Source organism: Balaenoptera borealis, assembly GCF_965194805.1.
Source record: "Balaenoptera borealis genome assembly, chromosome: 6".
NCBI classification, from domain to species: Eukaryota; Metazoa; Chordata; class Mammalia; order Artiodactyla; family Balaenopteridae; genus Balaenoptera; species Balaenoptera borealis.
The window spans coordinates 33,613,452-33,628,992 of NC_138863.1; the positions used below are offsets into that span (position 1 = coordinate 33,613,452).

The 15,541-nt window shown below is 40.5% G+C and overlaps 1 protein-coding gene and 1 long non-coding RNA gene across 2 annotated transcripts in view; both read left to right on the forward strand.

Annotated features, from left to right (window-relative positions):
• LOC309631135 overlaps positions 1–15,500 on the forward strand; it is a 96,502-nt gene extending 81,002 nt beyond the window's left edge. Inside the window, exon 2 of the long non-coding RNA XR_014246086.1 lies at positions 13,646–15,500. This is a non-coding gene — a long non-coding RNA (uncharacterized lncRNA). The remainder of the gene's footprint in view (positions 1–13,645) is intronic.
• Positions 3–12,843, forward strand: LOC309630905 (cyclin-Y-like protein 1; the record flags this gene model as incomplete). The annotated part of the gene is made up of 5 exons (XM_082396760.1): positions 3–83; positions 1,056–1,175; positions 4,979–5,145; positions 8,419–8,581; positions 10,127–12,843. Coding segments are annotated over 5 exons (648 nt in total), but the record flags the coding sequence as incomplete, so codon positions are not given.
• Positions 15,501–15,541: the final 41 nt, after the last annotated feature.

The following is a 15,541-nucleotide window of genomic DNA, read 5'->3' on the forward strand; positions in this document are numbered from 1 at the left end:
AATTTTTTAAATGCACATTCTTATTTTATAGAGATGCAGATAGATCCTTGGATATTTTTGATGAGAGATTACATCCACTCACAGTAAGTGTCAGTTTTATTGAAGTGGTATTTTTCTCTTATACAGTTGTGTTTATTTCATGCTGATTTGCTTTGAAATTAATTACTAGAAGAAAATTACTTCCTCCAGCTCGAAGTCAAAGTCATCTTCCTTTAAGTCTTCTTCCCCACGCCATGTTGTGTCTAGTCATTTTCCCGAAGGCGTGTTGTATAAGGGGTTGATGGATATGAACCGAGTTGCACTTTGTATGAATAGTGAGCAGGTAAGTAAACATACCCAAGTAACAGAAAATGTATCTTTTTAAAGGATGATTTTCCATAGCATCAAACAATATAAATATTTGTAAATAAACCTAATATGATAAGGCCTCTAAGAAGAAAATTAGAAAACTGTTTAAATTTTAAACGAATTAAAATGACAAAGTTTTAAAATTCACTTCTTCGGGTGCTCTGTAGCCACACGTGGCTGGCGACTGCTGTACAGGACAGCACATTCTTAGAGCCTTATGGTTACAGGACACTGGAAATGTGTTTTCAAAGTTGATTACAGAAAAGTATGACATATGGTGATCAGCAAGACTTTTGAGCCTAAAAATAGTGGGTTGGCCAAAAAGTTTGTTTGGTTAGTGAATATATTGTTCAATAAAATGCTTGGTGAAGATGAAAACTGTGTCGTTTATTTTTACTTAAAACCAAATGAACTTTTTGGCCAACCCAATAGTTTACATTTGGTTAGAATTCTGTGGGGAGGAACGTGGAAATACATAAATTTTCTGCGGTTGTGCCTGTATTTTTCTTTAATGAATGGTGGTGAGTACTGGATCACTGTGGTATTTTAGGATCCCATTGTTTATATTTAAAAGACTACAAGACATGTCACCCAACCAAAATTATTTCAAGGGGCACGTGGGCCCAAGTGTGAAGACTGCTATCTTAAGGGTACTTTTAAGTATTTTTCTTCCATGGATACATAAATTGCATTTTTTCTCCTTTCAGCGAGAAAAGCTTCCAGAGGAATACTTCGAGCATGATCCTGAACACAAATGCATTTACAGATTTGTTCATACTCTTTGTAGTGCCGCACAGCTAACTGCTGAAAGTGCAGTAGTAACTTTGGTAAGATATTTTTTCTTTCATAAAGCATCTGTAGAAATTTCTGTCTTGTACACATGGTATGGTCCTGTTTTTCCCAAATGAAAGTAGGTTCCTGAAATGATCATTAGAACTTTATTATGAGAAACCTATCAAAAGAAAGTAAAGTATACACATTTGAGCTTTAATAATCATTATGATTTAAAATGTTGCCATTGCTTTTCTCATCACAAAACAATTGCTATTAAAGGCAGCAGGAGAGATTTCTGGTTTCTCCTTCCACACCTGAGGGGACACGTGCACGCACAGTGCACACACGCACACACAGACGGCGCATGTTGTGGTGGTAGGGCGGGGCAATAACTGAACGCTCTGGTCCACAGGCAGAAACAGGCGCCGGGTAGTTTGAAGCTGAGTCCCAGACTGTACTGCCTAGGCAGTTCTGATGTGTGTCCTGATTGAGAACTACTGCCCTCAGTTCTCTGTTCCGTGGATAATGGATAATGGTGTTAACCATCCCTGCATGTGAAGTTGCCCAGGACTAGGGTGCCAGTAGGACTTCAGAAGGCTTTACTCTAGTTAGCCTGCTAAGCTACAGCTGTGTAAGGACCTTTTTGTCATCCTTTCCTAATTCCTATGGTAAGATTTTTATCATTTGAATAATAAATCATATTCAAGTGAGAGGTAGTTGGGATTGTTTTACTCCTCCCTATAGCAAACCTGTAGGGGGGAAAGTCAGCTGCGTGGTCTGCGGGGAAGGAATACTTAGGCCCCTCACTGCCGGCTCCTGTCAAGGCAGAATTGAGGACAGGAGGCTTGTCCTTTTGAAAAGAGACCCCTCAGTGGGTACTGGATCAGACACAGGCCTTTTCTTGGAGCTACAGGCCACTTGGAGTGCTTAGCACATGCTTGAGAGAGGCAGGAATGGTGCTTGCATATGGAGAGCTAGGAAATGCAGGAAGGAGAGTATTTGGGTTGGAAGAGGGGCATTTCTTTGTAGACAAGTTAAGCTTGATGTACCTGCGAGACAGCAGAATGGCAGTGTCTAGTAATCATTTGAATATGTGGGATTGGAGCATGAATCTGAGCTAGAGGGAGGGAATTAAGTGTAGCTGTTCAAATGCAGAGAAAGTATGTAAAATAAAAAGTGGCTAGAAGATAGATCTGTAGGGACTGTCAGCACTTAAGGGACAGACCCCCAGAGGAGTGGCTACAGTGGTAGGAAACCCAGCAGAGAACCCTAAGAGACACCAGGAGAGGTTCAAGAAGGAGAGTATGGTCCAAACGCTAAATGCTACCAAGAAGTTGCTCATGTCATAAATACCATGTCACTGAATACCTACTCTGTGTCACTTTTCTACATGTGGGGGGTGGAGGAGAGAACAAGTTGGATAAATAAAGTTCTTGCCTTTATGGAGCAAGTGTGGAAGACGTAAATTTTTTTTTTTTTTTTTTTTTTTAATCGGAGTACAGTTGATTTACAGTGTTGTGTTAGTTTCAGGTGCATAGCAAAGTATAAGTGTTTTTTTTTAATGAGTGTTTTTTAAAAGATGACTATTTCAAGTAGTGGTAAAAACCATGAAGAGAAAGCAAGGTAAAGGGATAAAGTGATTAGAGGGGCTTACTAGAAAGCTCAGGAAGAGCCTCTTTAAAGAGGTAATGTTTGAACCCAGGACCTGGCTGAACTGAGGAAGATCAGGTACGCTGGCATTACGGGCAGAGGGGACAAGTGCAAGGCTCTGAGACAGGAACTTGTTCTGTGTGTTCAAGGAAAAGCAAGGTGGCCATTGTGATCCGAGCGGGGAATGAGGGAAAGAGCATAGGTGATGAGGTCACGGAAGGACAAGGCCGTACCGCACAGGGCCTCGTAACTTGCAGGCCACGGGAAGAAGGTATTTGTTTGATGGGAAACCTCTGGCAGATCTGGAGCAGGCGCATAAAGTACTCTTAATTTAAGAGGCTCTCCTGGCTGCTTTGGGGAGAACAGACTGTAGTCTGTTGGGAGGCAGAGAAGTTAGGCAGTGGCAGCGATACAAGTCAGAAGTGACAGACAGAAAAGCGGTCAGGGTACCAGTGAAGGTAGGGATAACAAGAAGTTCTGACAGATTGGAGCAGGATACACTCAAGTGCAGGTGTTTGGTCTCAGCGACTGGGCGTGTGGCAGTGCTCTTTCATTTATGAGGGAAGGCCTGGGGAGTGGAGCTCTGGGACGAAGAGCTCTGGGTGGTTTGTGTGAAGGCACCGGTGACCACGGCAAGAGTAGTCTCTGTAGAGTGGTAGCAGCAGGAGGCTGACTGAAGTGGGTTAAGGAGAGGATGGGAGATGAGGAGCTGGCCTCAGCCCTGAGGACGCCGTCGAGGGCCAGTGGGGGACAGGCTGGGGACATGGAAGCATTCACACTGGAGGAAGCCTCTGACAGAGAGGGAGAAGTTGTTCCAAAAGAGACTAACTGTGGGCACAGTGCTCTGCAGAAGTGAGGTGGGATCAACTTCACTCACAGGAGAGTGAGCTTCAGTGAAAAGAAAGACATCTCGCTTCCTCCGAGACAGGAGGGCAAGTGGGGTAAATGAACAGCGGCACGTGTACCAAGTTTGCCAGTACAAAGGTGAGAGGAAGTTGAGAGATTGCCAGTGTCGTTTCAGTGCCTCTGATTAGTCCCATAAAGTAGAGAGTTGAACCTTGCGGGGAGAGTCGTTCTTAGGGTACTAGAGAGTGCTGAGTTCTTTGGGGAATGGGAGCCGAATTTCACTAAGAACATATAATCTCAATACCCGTGTTTGAAAACACAGTAGAGTTTGGAGGGCATGGGCGAATCTGAGCTGTCAATCTGATAACCCTTCAGAGAGTAAACAGACTCTTTAAAACTGGACATTTTTCTTTTTGTCAAATGGCATATACACTCTTCTACAGAGGTAACAACAAATCACAGCTTACCTCTCTAATCTTTGCTCAGCTGTTAACTCCATCCAGTTCTTTGTAGGGTAGACATTTGATACATGTAAAAGAAACCATGAAATCATCTCACAAACCGGCAGGTTTAGAGGAGCCCCAGGGATACAGACACAGGCAGGTCTTCCCACCTTAAAACCAAAAGAATTGACTAAGCTGCAGATTATGTAAGACAGAAACGAATAATGAAATGATAATGGAGATGTGAAAAATTGGGGATATGAAAAGGACTACCCTTTGTATGCATGTGTGTTCCTGAAAAAGGCACCAAAATATGGGAATACTTGACAGCTGTAAAGCCCCTTTGTACTGCCTGTCCTGCTGTGCCACGCAGCAGCCACTGGGAGGCTCTCTTGACCACCAGTTTTTATCTTCAAGTTCATGCCGCAAAAGGACTGGTGACTCTGAAGAGAAGGTAAAGATGTGCTCAGTCTTACCAGAATTTTACACACTCAAGCGTTATGTAAAATCGCCATGCAACCACCACCAGTCTTGTAGTTAACATTGCACGTGATAGGCACTCAAGCATTTACTGAACAGTTGAAGTCGACACTGGGCTGTATGTGCTGCCCTTGACAAGTGGGAAGGTAATAATACAATGCGTGTCTTTAGAATGCCCTTTGCTGAGATGTCCTTTCATTCCTGTGACCAAAATTGGGTTGGAAATTCACACGGGCAGAGTAGAAATATCAGACTAACAGAAATATCTGACTTACAACCGTGACCTGGCCTCTGGCCTTGGCTTGGCTGAGCAAAGTCTTTGTAGAACCTAGGAATAAAAGGGGTGTCAAAAAGAGATGAAATCTGTCATTCCTAACAATTCTTATCCCAGCACTTAAACTGAACTAAAATCAAAGATCAGTGCTCTACTTTTGCAGGTTTACTTAGAAAGGCTTTTAACTTATGCTGAGATCGACATTTGCCCCACTAACTGGAAAAGAATTGTTTTGGGAGCCATTCTTCTTGCCTCCAAGTTTTGGGACGATCAGGCTGTATGGAATGTGGACTACTGCCAGATCCTCAAGGACATTACAGTTGAGGACATGTGAGTTTGTAAGGTTACCGTGAACTTTCTAACCACTTTCCAATACCTCATTTGCTCTCATAAAGTTTACATTTTTAAGAAATGTTACATTTTAAGAAAGGTTACCTTGTGCAGAGAGCTGAAATAGACATCAAATTACAGACTTCTTTCTATCTAGCTGTAGTATAACAATTTGTATTTCCCCTCATTAATTGGTAGGTCTTGATGTGTTATTGTTGTAATATTCTGCTTGATAAATTGAAATTATTTTTCTGGTGGTTTTTGCCAAACATTTTACAAGCTCACTACCAGAACAACACGGTACAGTCAGTAACTTGACAGCTTTCTTAAAGCTGTCTACCAGGTCCAGTCCATTTTTAAGGGGCACATGCCTGGTCTTTGAAGCAAGTGGCCACTGTTAAGGTCTTAGGGCCTCTAGACTACTGACAGGTTATAATTTCAACCTGAGTCACACATTGTGTATTTGCTTTTGCTGGTCTTTTTCTCCTTTTTATCTGAGGTTCTGTTGTTACAGAAACTATGATGTACAGGTAGCCACATATAAAGGTTTCAGATCCCTGTGTTCCTGTCTCCTCCCCTAAAGTCTGCTGAGTTAGGAAACACCTACCTCTCAGGTAGTCCGGGAAGCATCCCTGGGGCCTCACCCAGGGCACTCAGCAAACACAGCGGCACTTTGTGGGGCCTTGAGTTAACTAGGCAGGTTCTCCTCACAGATGGCACGCTCACATTGGCATGAAACGCCAGGCTTCCAGTCTGGCTCTGGTGAAGGGCCCCAAGGGTGGGAAGCAGGATGAGCCAGAGAGGTAATTCCAGCAGACTCTCGAAGTGCCCGCTTGACAGTGAACCTGTCTTTGTGGGTGGCATTCAGGAAAATGGGAAAGGACACCTCCTGATTATATTGGACAGCAGAGGCCGATCAAGATGGCAGGCAGGGGCAAGAGTTTGTTTTTGTTACCTTTGCCCCTTACTCTAGATAATTCACAACTACCAAAGTGCATATTTACAGCTGAAGCGAAAGTTGTGACTAAGAGAAGGGACCAGTGACTGTCAGTAGCTGTCAAAGTGGCTTTTGGTGAAAATGCCCACTTTGGTGATCATGTAAACCAGGTGGTCATGGTGATATTGCTGGTAGCAATCTTAGCAAACAGTGTAACAGCGGATAAGGAATTTGAAATGAATAGAAGTACTTTTGGAAGTTGCAGAAACTAAAGTGACGTTGACCAACACTATCATCAGTCTTTAAACTGGTCCCTTGAAGGAAGGAAAATTTGTAATCGTGAACACCATCCCTGCCATGATGGCAGCTGAAATTTTCTCAGAATCTGCAACTGAGCTGACTGGGGCTCTGGTTCCAGGTACAACATCCGAGAACATGCAGGGAAACGTGTGGGTGTTCATAGACATTGAGCCCAGGAGCATTGGCGGCACTGTCCAGCTATGAAGAAACTAATTCTAAACAACGCTTTTCTGTGTAGAACGGAGAATCACCAGGAGTTATGTTTATAATAGGCTGCTTTTGTTTAGGATCTTTGGGAGTTGGAAAGCATTACAACAAAGTGTTTAATACACATTTGTTTCATCCCTCTGCTGTTGACTACTATTTGTAATGGTCTCATTTTGAGTCTGAATTGAAAAATTGCTGTCTATCAGCTTTTCCTTAAAACTTTCTAACATCTCTGTGTCTTGTTAAATATATATTTCCCTTCAAAAGAGTAAGTTAAACTGAGCAGCTGCTGTTCAGACAGTTTGCTGCGCCTGTAAGTGGTAGGCTCTTCAGCCACCTAGCCATTTAAAAACAGCAAAAAACACAGAAGATGCATATTCTGTAGGCATAATGCTTTTCTTCAGTGATTAAAGCTCTATTAATAGACATGTTAATCCTATGAAGTACTGTATTTCCACACAATTAAAATGTATTAGTGGAGAAAATATAAAAGGGATAGTGAAGTGCATTTATTCCTGTAGTAAATTAAGTCCTGATTAGCTGATTATCAAAACATTATCTGGTTTACATTTCTATAGACTTCTGGCCGTATGAACAGGAAATGAATTTTGGAAGTAGGTTCAGTTAGGTTTAAAGTTCAACAAATGAGAAACCTCATTTCTGCTCATACTCTGCTCTCCATACAGGAGAACATGGAGCATTTGTTGATTTATCCAGTGGATAAAATATTAACACTTTAAAACCAGGAAACCAAATGTATTGTAAAATAAGCCACTTGCATGTTTGTTTGGGTATTTATCATTTTTATATAATCAACTCTCTAAAGTGATTGCTGTGGAAAGTGGTAAGATTTACTCTAATTTTATATTTATTTACTTAAACATTTGGCAAGCAAATGGCTGGATGTGGTCGTATAGCAGAAGCCTGCTCCCAGCACTCTACTTTCCCACTTCATTGAATTCGCCCTCTGTGGGCGTGTGCAGTCTGTCCTGGCAAGGGGCGGTAGGTCTGAACATTCTGGGCTGCTCTCCTAACACCGGGGGAAACAACTGCTCTATCAGAGGTCGTATCGTAAAGTGGGCTTAGTCTAGCTGAGACATAATCTTACTGCCTTCCTAAGCTTAAAAAGTGCATCCTGTCCTGTCATGGTGACGACAACTCACCCTAGTAAGGTTTTAAGGTGAACAGAAACTTGCATTATGCCCTTTGACACAGCCCCATGCACGGGGTGGGGGTGGGGGGATTCCCTTTCCCATCGAATGTAGCTTATTTATTTATTTACTTGAGATGAATCCTTGTTGCCTCAAGAGTTTTCCCCCCTCAGAGATAATAGCAGTGGCTCTCGATGGATCCATTTTGTTGCCGTGGTGATGTGCCCACTCCTTTTGTTGGCTCGTCTCTACTTCAGTAAGCCCCTTCCTGTCATCAGCCCGGTGAAAATGTCTGCAAGTTCTTCAGAGCTAATAAACAGCATACATCATTCCTTTCATCTGATCACTATAGCGGGGCCTTGTGAGTGAGTGTGGAGCATGAATCGTACAGCTGCACTAATGGAACTCTGAAGAATGAGCCCCTGAGTCAGCAGCATGAGTGCATAAGAGGGCCATAACCTCTTCCCCCTTGTCCCAGACTCAAAGTGCTGGGACGCAGAAAGGACCACAAATGGCTGTACCTTGTTTGAACATTAGGGTATTAATCCAGCTGGGTAGCCATTATTTGTTTCAAAACAGTATTTAGAGCCATCCTAGTAGCTCAGAATGGTATTTTTGAAGATAGCCCAGTTGACTAAAATTGTCCTGTGTTGGTTTTGTCTTCTCCTCCTCCCCCAGGAATGAGATGGAAAGGCACTTCCTGGAGCTACTTCAGTTTAATATTTATGTTCCTGTCAGTGTGTATGCCAAATACTACTTTGACCTTCGCTCCTTAGCACATGACAACAACCTGAATGTTCTATTCACTCCTCTTAGCAAAGAAAGAGCACAGAACTTAGAGGTAAGGCTGTGAAATCACTAACTGGGGTTTTCTGTCAGCCACCGAAGCCACATCTGTAGCTAAATTATATTAAGCAGTGATTAGGAAAATGGAAAGCTGTTAACAGTTTGAAGAGCTTATTGACCCGTTGGCATCATATTTCCTGTGTCTTTTATGGTTTATACAGGGATCCCACATTATAAAAAAAAAATTGTCTCTTCTGTAACCATAATTCAGAATACTTTAAATCATAGTTAATCTGTTCTTAATGGTTTTCCATTTGAACCTCTACACTTACATATAACCATACATGAATAATTTCTTAAAATTGTATCCCTAATCATATGTACCTACATAATCTACTTACCACTCTTAACTGTCTTTTTTTTTTTTAATAATTGATGTTTTGGACTATTTCTACTGTCTTGATATTTTTAATAAATAAAGAAATGTATTTATTTATTTATGGCTGCATTGGGTCTTCGCTGCTGCACGCGGGCTTTCTGTAGCTGCGGCGGGCGGGGGCTGCTCTTCATTGCGGTGCGCAGGCTTCTCATTGCAGTGGCTGCCCTTGTTGCAGAGCACGGGCTCTAGAGCGCAGGCTCAGTAGTTGTGGCACACGGGCTTAGTTGCTCCTCGGCATGTGGGATCTTCCCGGACCAGGGCTCAAACCCGTGTCCCCTGCATTGGCAGGCGGATTCTTAACCACTGCGCCACCAGGGAATTCCCTCTTAACTGTTTTTTACTCAGCTTGCAGTTCGTGTGTGTGTGTGTGTGTGTGTGTGTGTGTGTATGTGTTTCACAGTTCAGTCCCCTGAGTTTATTAGACAAAGCATCCGTGGCTAACCTGAGAGACCTATACTTGGAAGGTATAATGTGGATTCAGATACTGGCTGTAGAAAGTACATGAGTTTTTAATATAAATGGTAACGTACATGGAACAAAGTAATACTTATGGCTTATGATTTTTGGTGGGTATACAGCAAAATTCACAACTGAAATGAACACATTTAAAATTGATACTTTCTGTGGTACCTTGGTGGTACTTTAGAATAAGATGTTTTTCTACCATAATTTATGTGCAAGTGAAATAGCACCTTTCAGCGCTTGTCATTAGACCTCTCCTACCTTCCACACATACCTACCTGATTAAAATTTTCTTAGAGTATGTAATAACTAATGAAAACTGAATAGAAGTTGAATAGCTGAGTAAACACTGATTTTGCCCAAGTGTATGTCCATTACGTTTAAGGATCACGTGTGTAGGTAACAGATGATATTGCTATTAGGAGCCTATCATTAGGAACCCAATTTTTAAGTAACTCTAAGTTATTAGGGCAAGTTACCCCTTGCCCCAGCAATCTAATCATAGCCCTTAAACGTTATTACCTTAGGGAATTGTCAGTTAGTGTAGGTATCAGCTATCCAAAGTAGCAGTAACTATGAACTATCTAAACGAATGTAGATGTGTGGCTTATCAATGATGCTTTTTTTGTTTTTTTAAGGTCCGAACATTTTTTTTTTCCCCCTAATTATACCTATGTTCTACCTGATTGACTTTCCTAGGCCATTTCCAGATTGTGTGACGACGAATACAAAGACGTGTGTAGAGCTGCTATGAGAAGGTCTTTCAGCGCTGATCATTTCATTGGTATTCGGCGCTCCAATGCCATCCTCTCTTAAGGGAGAAGTGAGGGGTTGTAACATCATAAACCCCTCGAAACAAGGACTGGAGAAATATCACCTCTCCTGCTCAGAAACCAGCAAAGTTAGTATTTTCACCTTAAAGAAAGACATTGGATTCAAGAGACTCATGGACAAGCGAAGATTATGCTCATAGGAAAGAACGGGACCTCGTCAATGTAACACGCTCTTCTGTCCTTTTTATTGTAAACAGAGTTACAAAAACCACTCCAAAGCTAAAAGCTCCCAATCCATGCACAGATATCTGCTCCCAATCCACGCACAGATATCTGATAGCTGTGAACTATGTGAGGTTTTTTAATTAATAGCTTAAATTTTTAGACTTTAAAGACACTAACTATATAACTTCTATGTTTTTCTTGCCTCACTGTCCCATAATGCTGCATATTCCTTTAGAATCAGTGCAGTATTACCATCAAAAAATGGGACTCCAAAAAAAAAAAGAAAAAAAAAAAAAAGAAAAAAAAAACAAAAACAAAAAAAAAGAAAAAAAAACAAAAAAAAACCAAAAAAAAAAACATGGGACTCCTGACAACTCATAAAGCCAAACTTCGGAACAGACTGTTGTAGCATCGTTAGGTTTTGCAGGGTTCTTCCTCCCTACTATATCATTGAAGCTGCTAGTCATTATTGGCAATCAATTTAAACCAAAAAGCTGCTGAATAACACATGTCATCCAAATTCTTTGCAGGCAGTACTTATTAGCATATTAGCATGTTTGAGATCATAAACAGAGAAAGAAAACAAAAAACAAAAAAAAAACCAAACAAAAAAAACATGGGACTCCTAACAACTCAAAAAGCCAAACTTCGGAACAGACTGTTGTAGCATCGTTAGGTTTTGCAGGGTTCTTCCTCCCTACTATATCATTGAAGCTGCTAGTCATTATTGGCAATCAATTTAAACCAAAAAGCTGCTGAATAGCACATGTCATCCAAATTCTTTGCAGGCAGTACTTATTAGCATATTAGCATGTTTGCGATCATAAACAGAGAAAGTAGGTTATTTCCTTCTATTGGGTCCGTGCTGCATTTCTTGTTAACTATAATGGTGCTTCTGATTTTGTGATGATTTTCCTCTTTGTTATATACTTGTATTAAAGGATATTTTCATAATTCCAGCCAACATGGTGGTCCAGTAATTAACAAGCCGGTGATGAAATAGAAGGTGTCCGAAAAGTCTTACAACAATTTTAAGCTTTAATATAGTGTGCTTGGATACTCCAGAACACTGTCGCAGAAGTATAAATGCTAGACTGGCAAAACATCACTTGAAACTTTAATCGAATTTCTTCTAAACTCATTTACTTTTGTACATTTTAAACATTAAGCTTTTATTTTTTTATTTTTTATTTTTTTAAATTAATTAATTTATTTAATGGCATGTTGGGTCGTTTCTGTGTGAGGGCTTTCTCTAGTTGTGGCAAGCGGGGGCCACTCTTCATCGCGGTGCGCAGGCCTCTCACTGTCGCAGGCTCTCTTGTTGGGGACACAGGTTCGAGCCCTGGCTTGGGAAGGCCCGTGAGCCACAATTACTGAGCCTGCGCGTCTGGAGCCTGTGCTCCGCAACAAGAGAGGCCGCGATAGTGAGAGGCCCGCGCACCGCGATGAAGAGTGGCCCCCACTTGCCACAACTAGAGAAAGCCCTCGCACAGAAACGAAGACCCCACACAGCCATAAATAAATACATAAATTTTAAAAAATAAAAAATAAAACAATAAACACTTAACGTTTAAAATTTACAAAACTAAATGAGTTTAGAAGAAATTCGATTAAACTTTCAAATGATGTTTTGTAAGTTTGTGGCATTTCTACTTCTACAAGTATCAAAGCTTAAAATTGCACTAAGACTTGAGGGGATACCTCCCCTCCTCTTTTTAAAATAGTCCTTTGCAAGGCTGGGCTGCTTACCTGCTTGATCACCTAAGTTTCTTTTTTCTAGATTTGGTAAAGGAATTATGAACAACAGTGTTAATTCACATGTAATAAATTGAAAGGAACTGGACCCTAATAGTAGGGACAGGAGAGTAAGTGATACGAAACAGCTTTTCTATCCTGTGTGTTAACCTGGCTGTAGGTGTCTCACTTCAAGTTCTATTTAAGAGGAAACATATAAACCTTAGGAACCCTTACCTCAGGCTTTAAAAGGCAGGGAGGTCCAGTAATCAGTCTTTTTGGAGATTGGTAACGATGTCACCTAAACTTGAAATATTAAAAAAAAAAAAAAAAAAGTGTTCTCAACTATGTGAAATCTTTCTCCTCCTACCTTCTCAAATGTAATCCTAGGAATTTTGCCTGCAAACAAAGCATTTCTGGGCCAGAAGTACTTTCTGTCTTTATAGCAAGGCTTCACATTATACTGAGTGCTGCAGGTTCCATCATTTTTAAGGGACAGAGACATAAATGATAAATTATGGTATATAAAATACTACAATCTACCACCTCAAAAAATATTGTTTATGGAGTTTGGAGCTTGGAAATTCAAGTACTGATTGCAGTTTTATTTTGAAAAGAATGCTACAACTTATGTGGTTTTTCTTCCTCATGTTTATATTAAAAGAAAAGCTAATAAACTCTGTTTTAATTAAAATATATGGCTACTGTGTTTGTAACACTTCTCACTATTCACATAACATTACAACTCTGCCTAACTCAAATGTTTTCAGTCAGCTCTGATAGTCGGGCCTTAAAGCATTTTCAAACTAACCATTCATAAGTTGTTTTGACCCCTGCCTTTAGTTAAGATGTAGACATTTATTTCTTCAGCTTACGCTCTTTTCAACCTGACGATAATCTAGTACACTTAAAATCACTGGCTGCAGTGCTCAGTGGCATAATGCATTAGATGGCATTTTTGAATTGTTTGTTATGGTGCCAAGATGGAAATGCACATTGAAAGATAAAAGTAGGTAAATACACAGAGAAAGGAATTACAGGAATACTGTAGAATCAGAACTTGTTGTTTGAGGGTTTCAAGCAATTGAACAGGAAAGAAAATGGAAGAACAGGAAGCAGTAGAATTGTGGTTGCTGTTAAGAGGGTGACTTTTAAACAAGCCATGTAATTTGACTTTAACATGCTATTTCACTTAACATTCAGTTGGAAATATACCAGATCTCTAAAGTTTCTTTTAGACCCTAGCCACTGCACTTGAGCAATATTCCATCAGTCCTAATAGTATTGCCGTAGTATTTCACCCACCTTAGTTACCTTCCTGAGGTCACATCTTTAACTTTGTTCTTGTTAAGTTGCTGATGAGGAGAAATGATCTGATTTAGTACAGAAGGGAAAAAAAATCTATCACAAGTCACTGTTTATATCAATAGTTTGCACCGCGTAGTAATATGCCAGTTACTAAGCAGAAATGCTGACATATCTCGAGTGGTCGAAGGTTTAAAAAAAAAAAATTGGGGGTAGGAACATTGGGCATGACTGTAGCTTCAAGAACAAGTTGGTAGAATAAGGGGAATCGCTAAAAATTGCTTTTCCCCTTCAGCTTTAATTCTAGAGGCAATACAGCCATTTTAATAAATGGGAAATTGAGGCAACTTAAGGTAAAAATTTAAACATCACAAAGTAGGTTCTCCAACAAATATGGGGCATGGAAACTAGTTATTAAGAGGGTGGCAACTATGGCATTTTTTTCCAGATTTTTATACCGAGGAAGGGTTTGTTCCCTAAAGTAGTAAGACTATAAAAGAATATCTGACTACCTGAACTCAAATTTTACTTTTTCGCTTTTTAAAAAAAATTATTTTTCTCTATTGGAATACTGACATCTGTGCAATTTTAACTCTGGTATACCGTGAACTGAACTTTATTCTTTACAAGGAAAAGACAAAAGTTTGAAATGTATGTTTGAACCAAATTAAATTGCCATTTTTGTATGTTAAATTCATGTGGTTGACCCTAAGACAACTTCTTAGGGCCCAGTGTTTCTGGTTAAGAGAAATTTTTTCCACCCTGTATCAGATTCCATCATGACCCTATTCTTTCCCATTTACTCCTAATGTACCCTGTATGCCCATTATTGAAATTCAACAGCACTAAATCCTAGTTTTACAACAGGTCAAATTTCATTTCTTAGTTTTCCCATTCTATAAAATATACCATTCCTTGATTTTTGAAAAATGCTGAAGCCAGTATTTACTGGAAAACAATTCACTCTGTATTCAGGTTATGCAATGTTTTTGGAAATGTTTACCTATAGCGTGTAGGTTAGCTAAAATCTTTCATCACCCAAGACTTCTCTCTAACCACATGTAAAATGACTACGACTGTTCCCTCACCCAGAAGCCGCATTCTTGAGTATAGAGCTATTTGGTAAAGCACTTGACAGCTGGTAGGGGCTCTCCCAGGGGTAAGTGCTAATTTCCATGCAGAATCTGTAGATTACACCCAGCATCTATCAAGTTAAGGATTAGATCACCTAAAATCTTAACTGTTAGCCACTCACCAGCCTGGCCAGCCTGACACCGTGCCAGCAAGAAGACAAAAGATCTAGGAGCCCTTCAGAGACACCTGGTCCCTTGTACACAGGTGCAATCTGTTTGGCTTCTGAGGCAATTTCCACTAGTCCATTTTAAATGGGTTTGGCAGATGAGATAACATGTACTTCATGTGAAAGAAATGTTATGAATACCAGTTTATGGTTTAGGATCTCTAACATGCAGAAAGAACCAGGAAAGTGAAGTAGTATAGAAATTAAGAGAAATCCAGAGTCAAATGAAGAGGTTAATGTTCTTTAAAAAAAAAAAAAAAAAAAGGAACAGGTTAGGTGATTACTTAACTGCTGTGAGGGCAGCTAAATAATTTGAATGTGATTAGAGAAAGTCAGTGACAGCCTCAGGACCTAAGGTCCTCAAGAATATGTCGATCTCTACTTCAAGACCTCAAATTACTCTGCTAGCTTTTTCTTACAACATCTATTCCTTCATCTTACCGTTCTCAATTCTACTGACCTTTATTTCTAGCTCCCCAGATGGTGGCCCTTTATCTCCTCACTGTGGGAACCGACTCTTCCAAACGCAGGGCATCAGTGTTTTGTCCACCTCCCACTGCCCTCTCTCAACAAGGTCATCTCAGCTTCACCCTTTGACTCTCTGCTCGTGTCCAATGTGGCAGTGCTTGATGTTGGTTACTACTATGAGCCATTTCTAAAACACTATCACCAGGTTCCAGGAAATACAGGATTTATATGGCTCACGGGCTAACTGGCCCCTTGTAATCCCCTTTAATCAACTACTTGAGCCCTCCTGTGTTCCCACAAAGTAGCTGT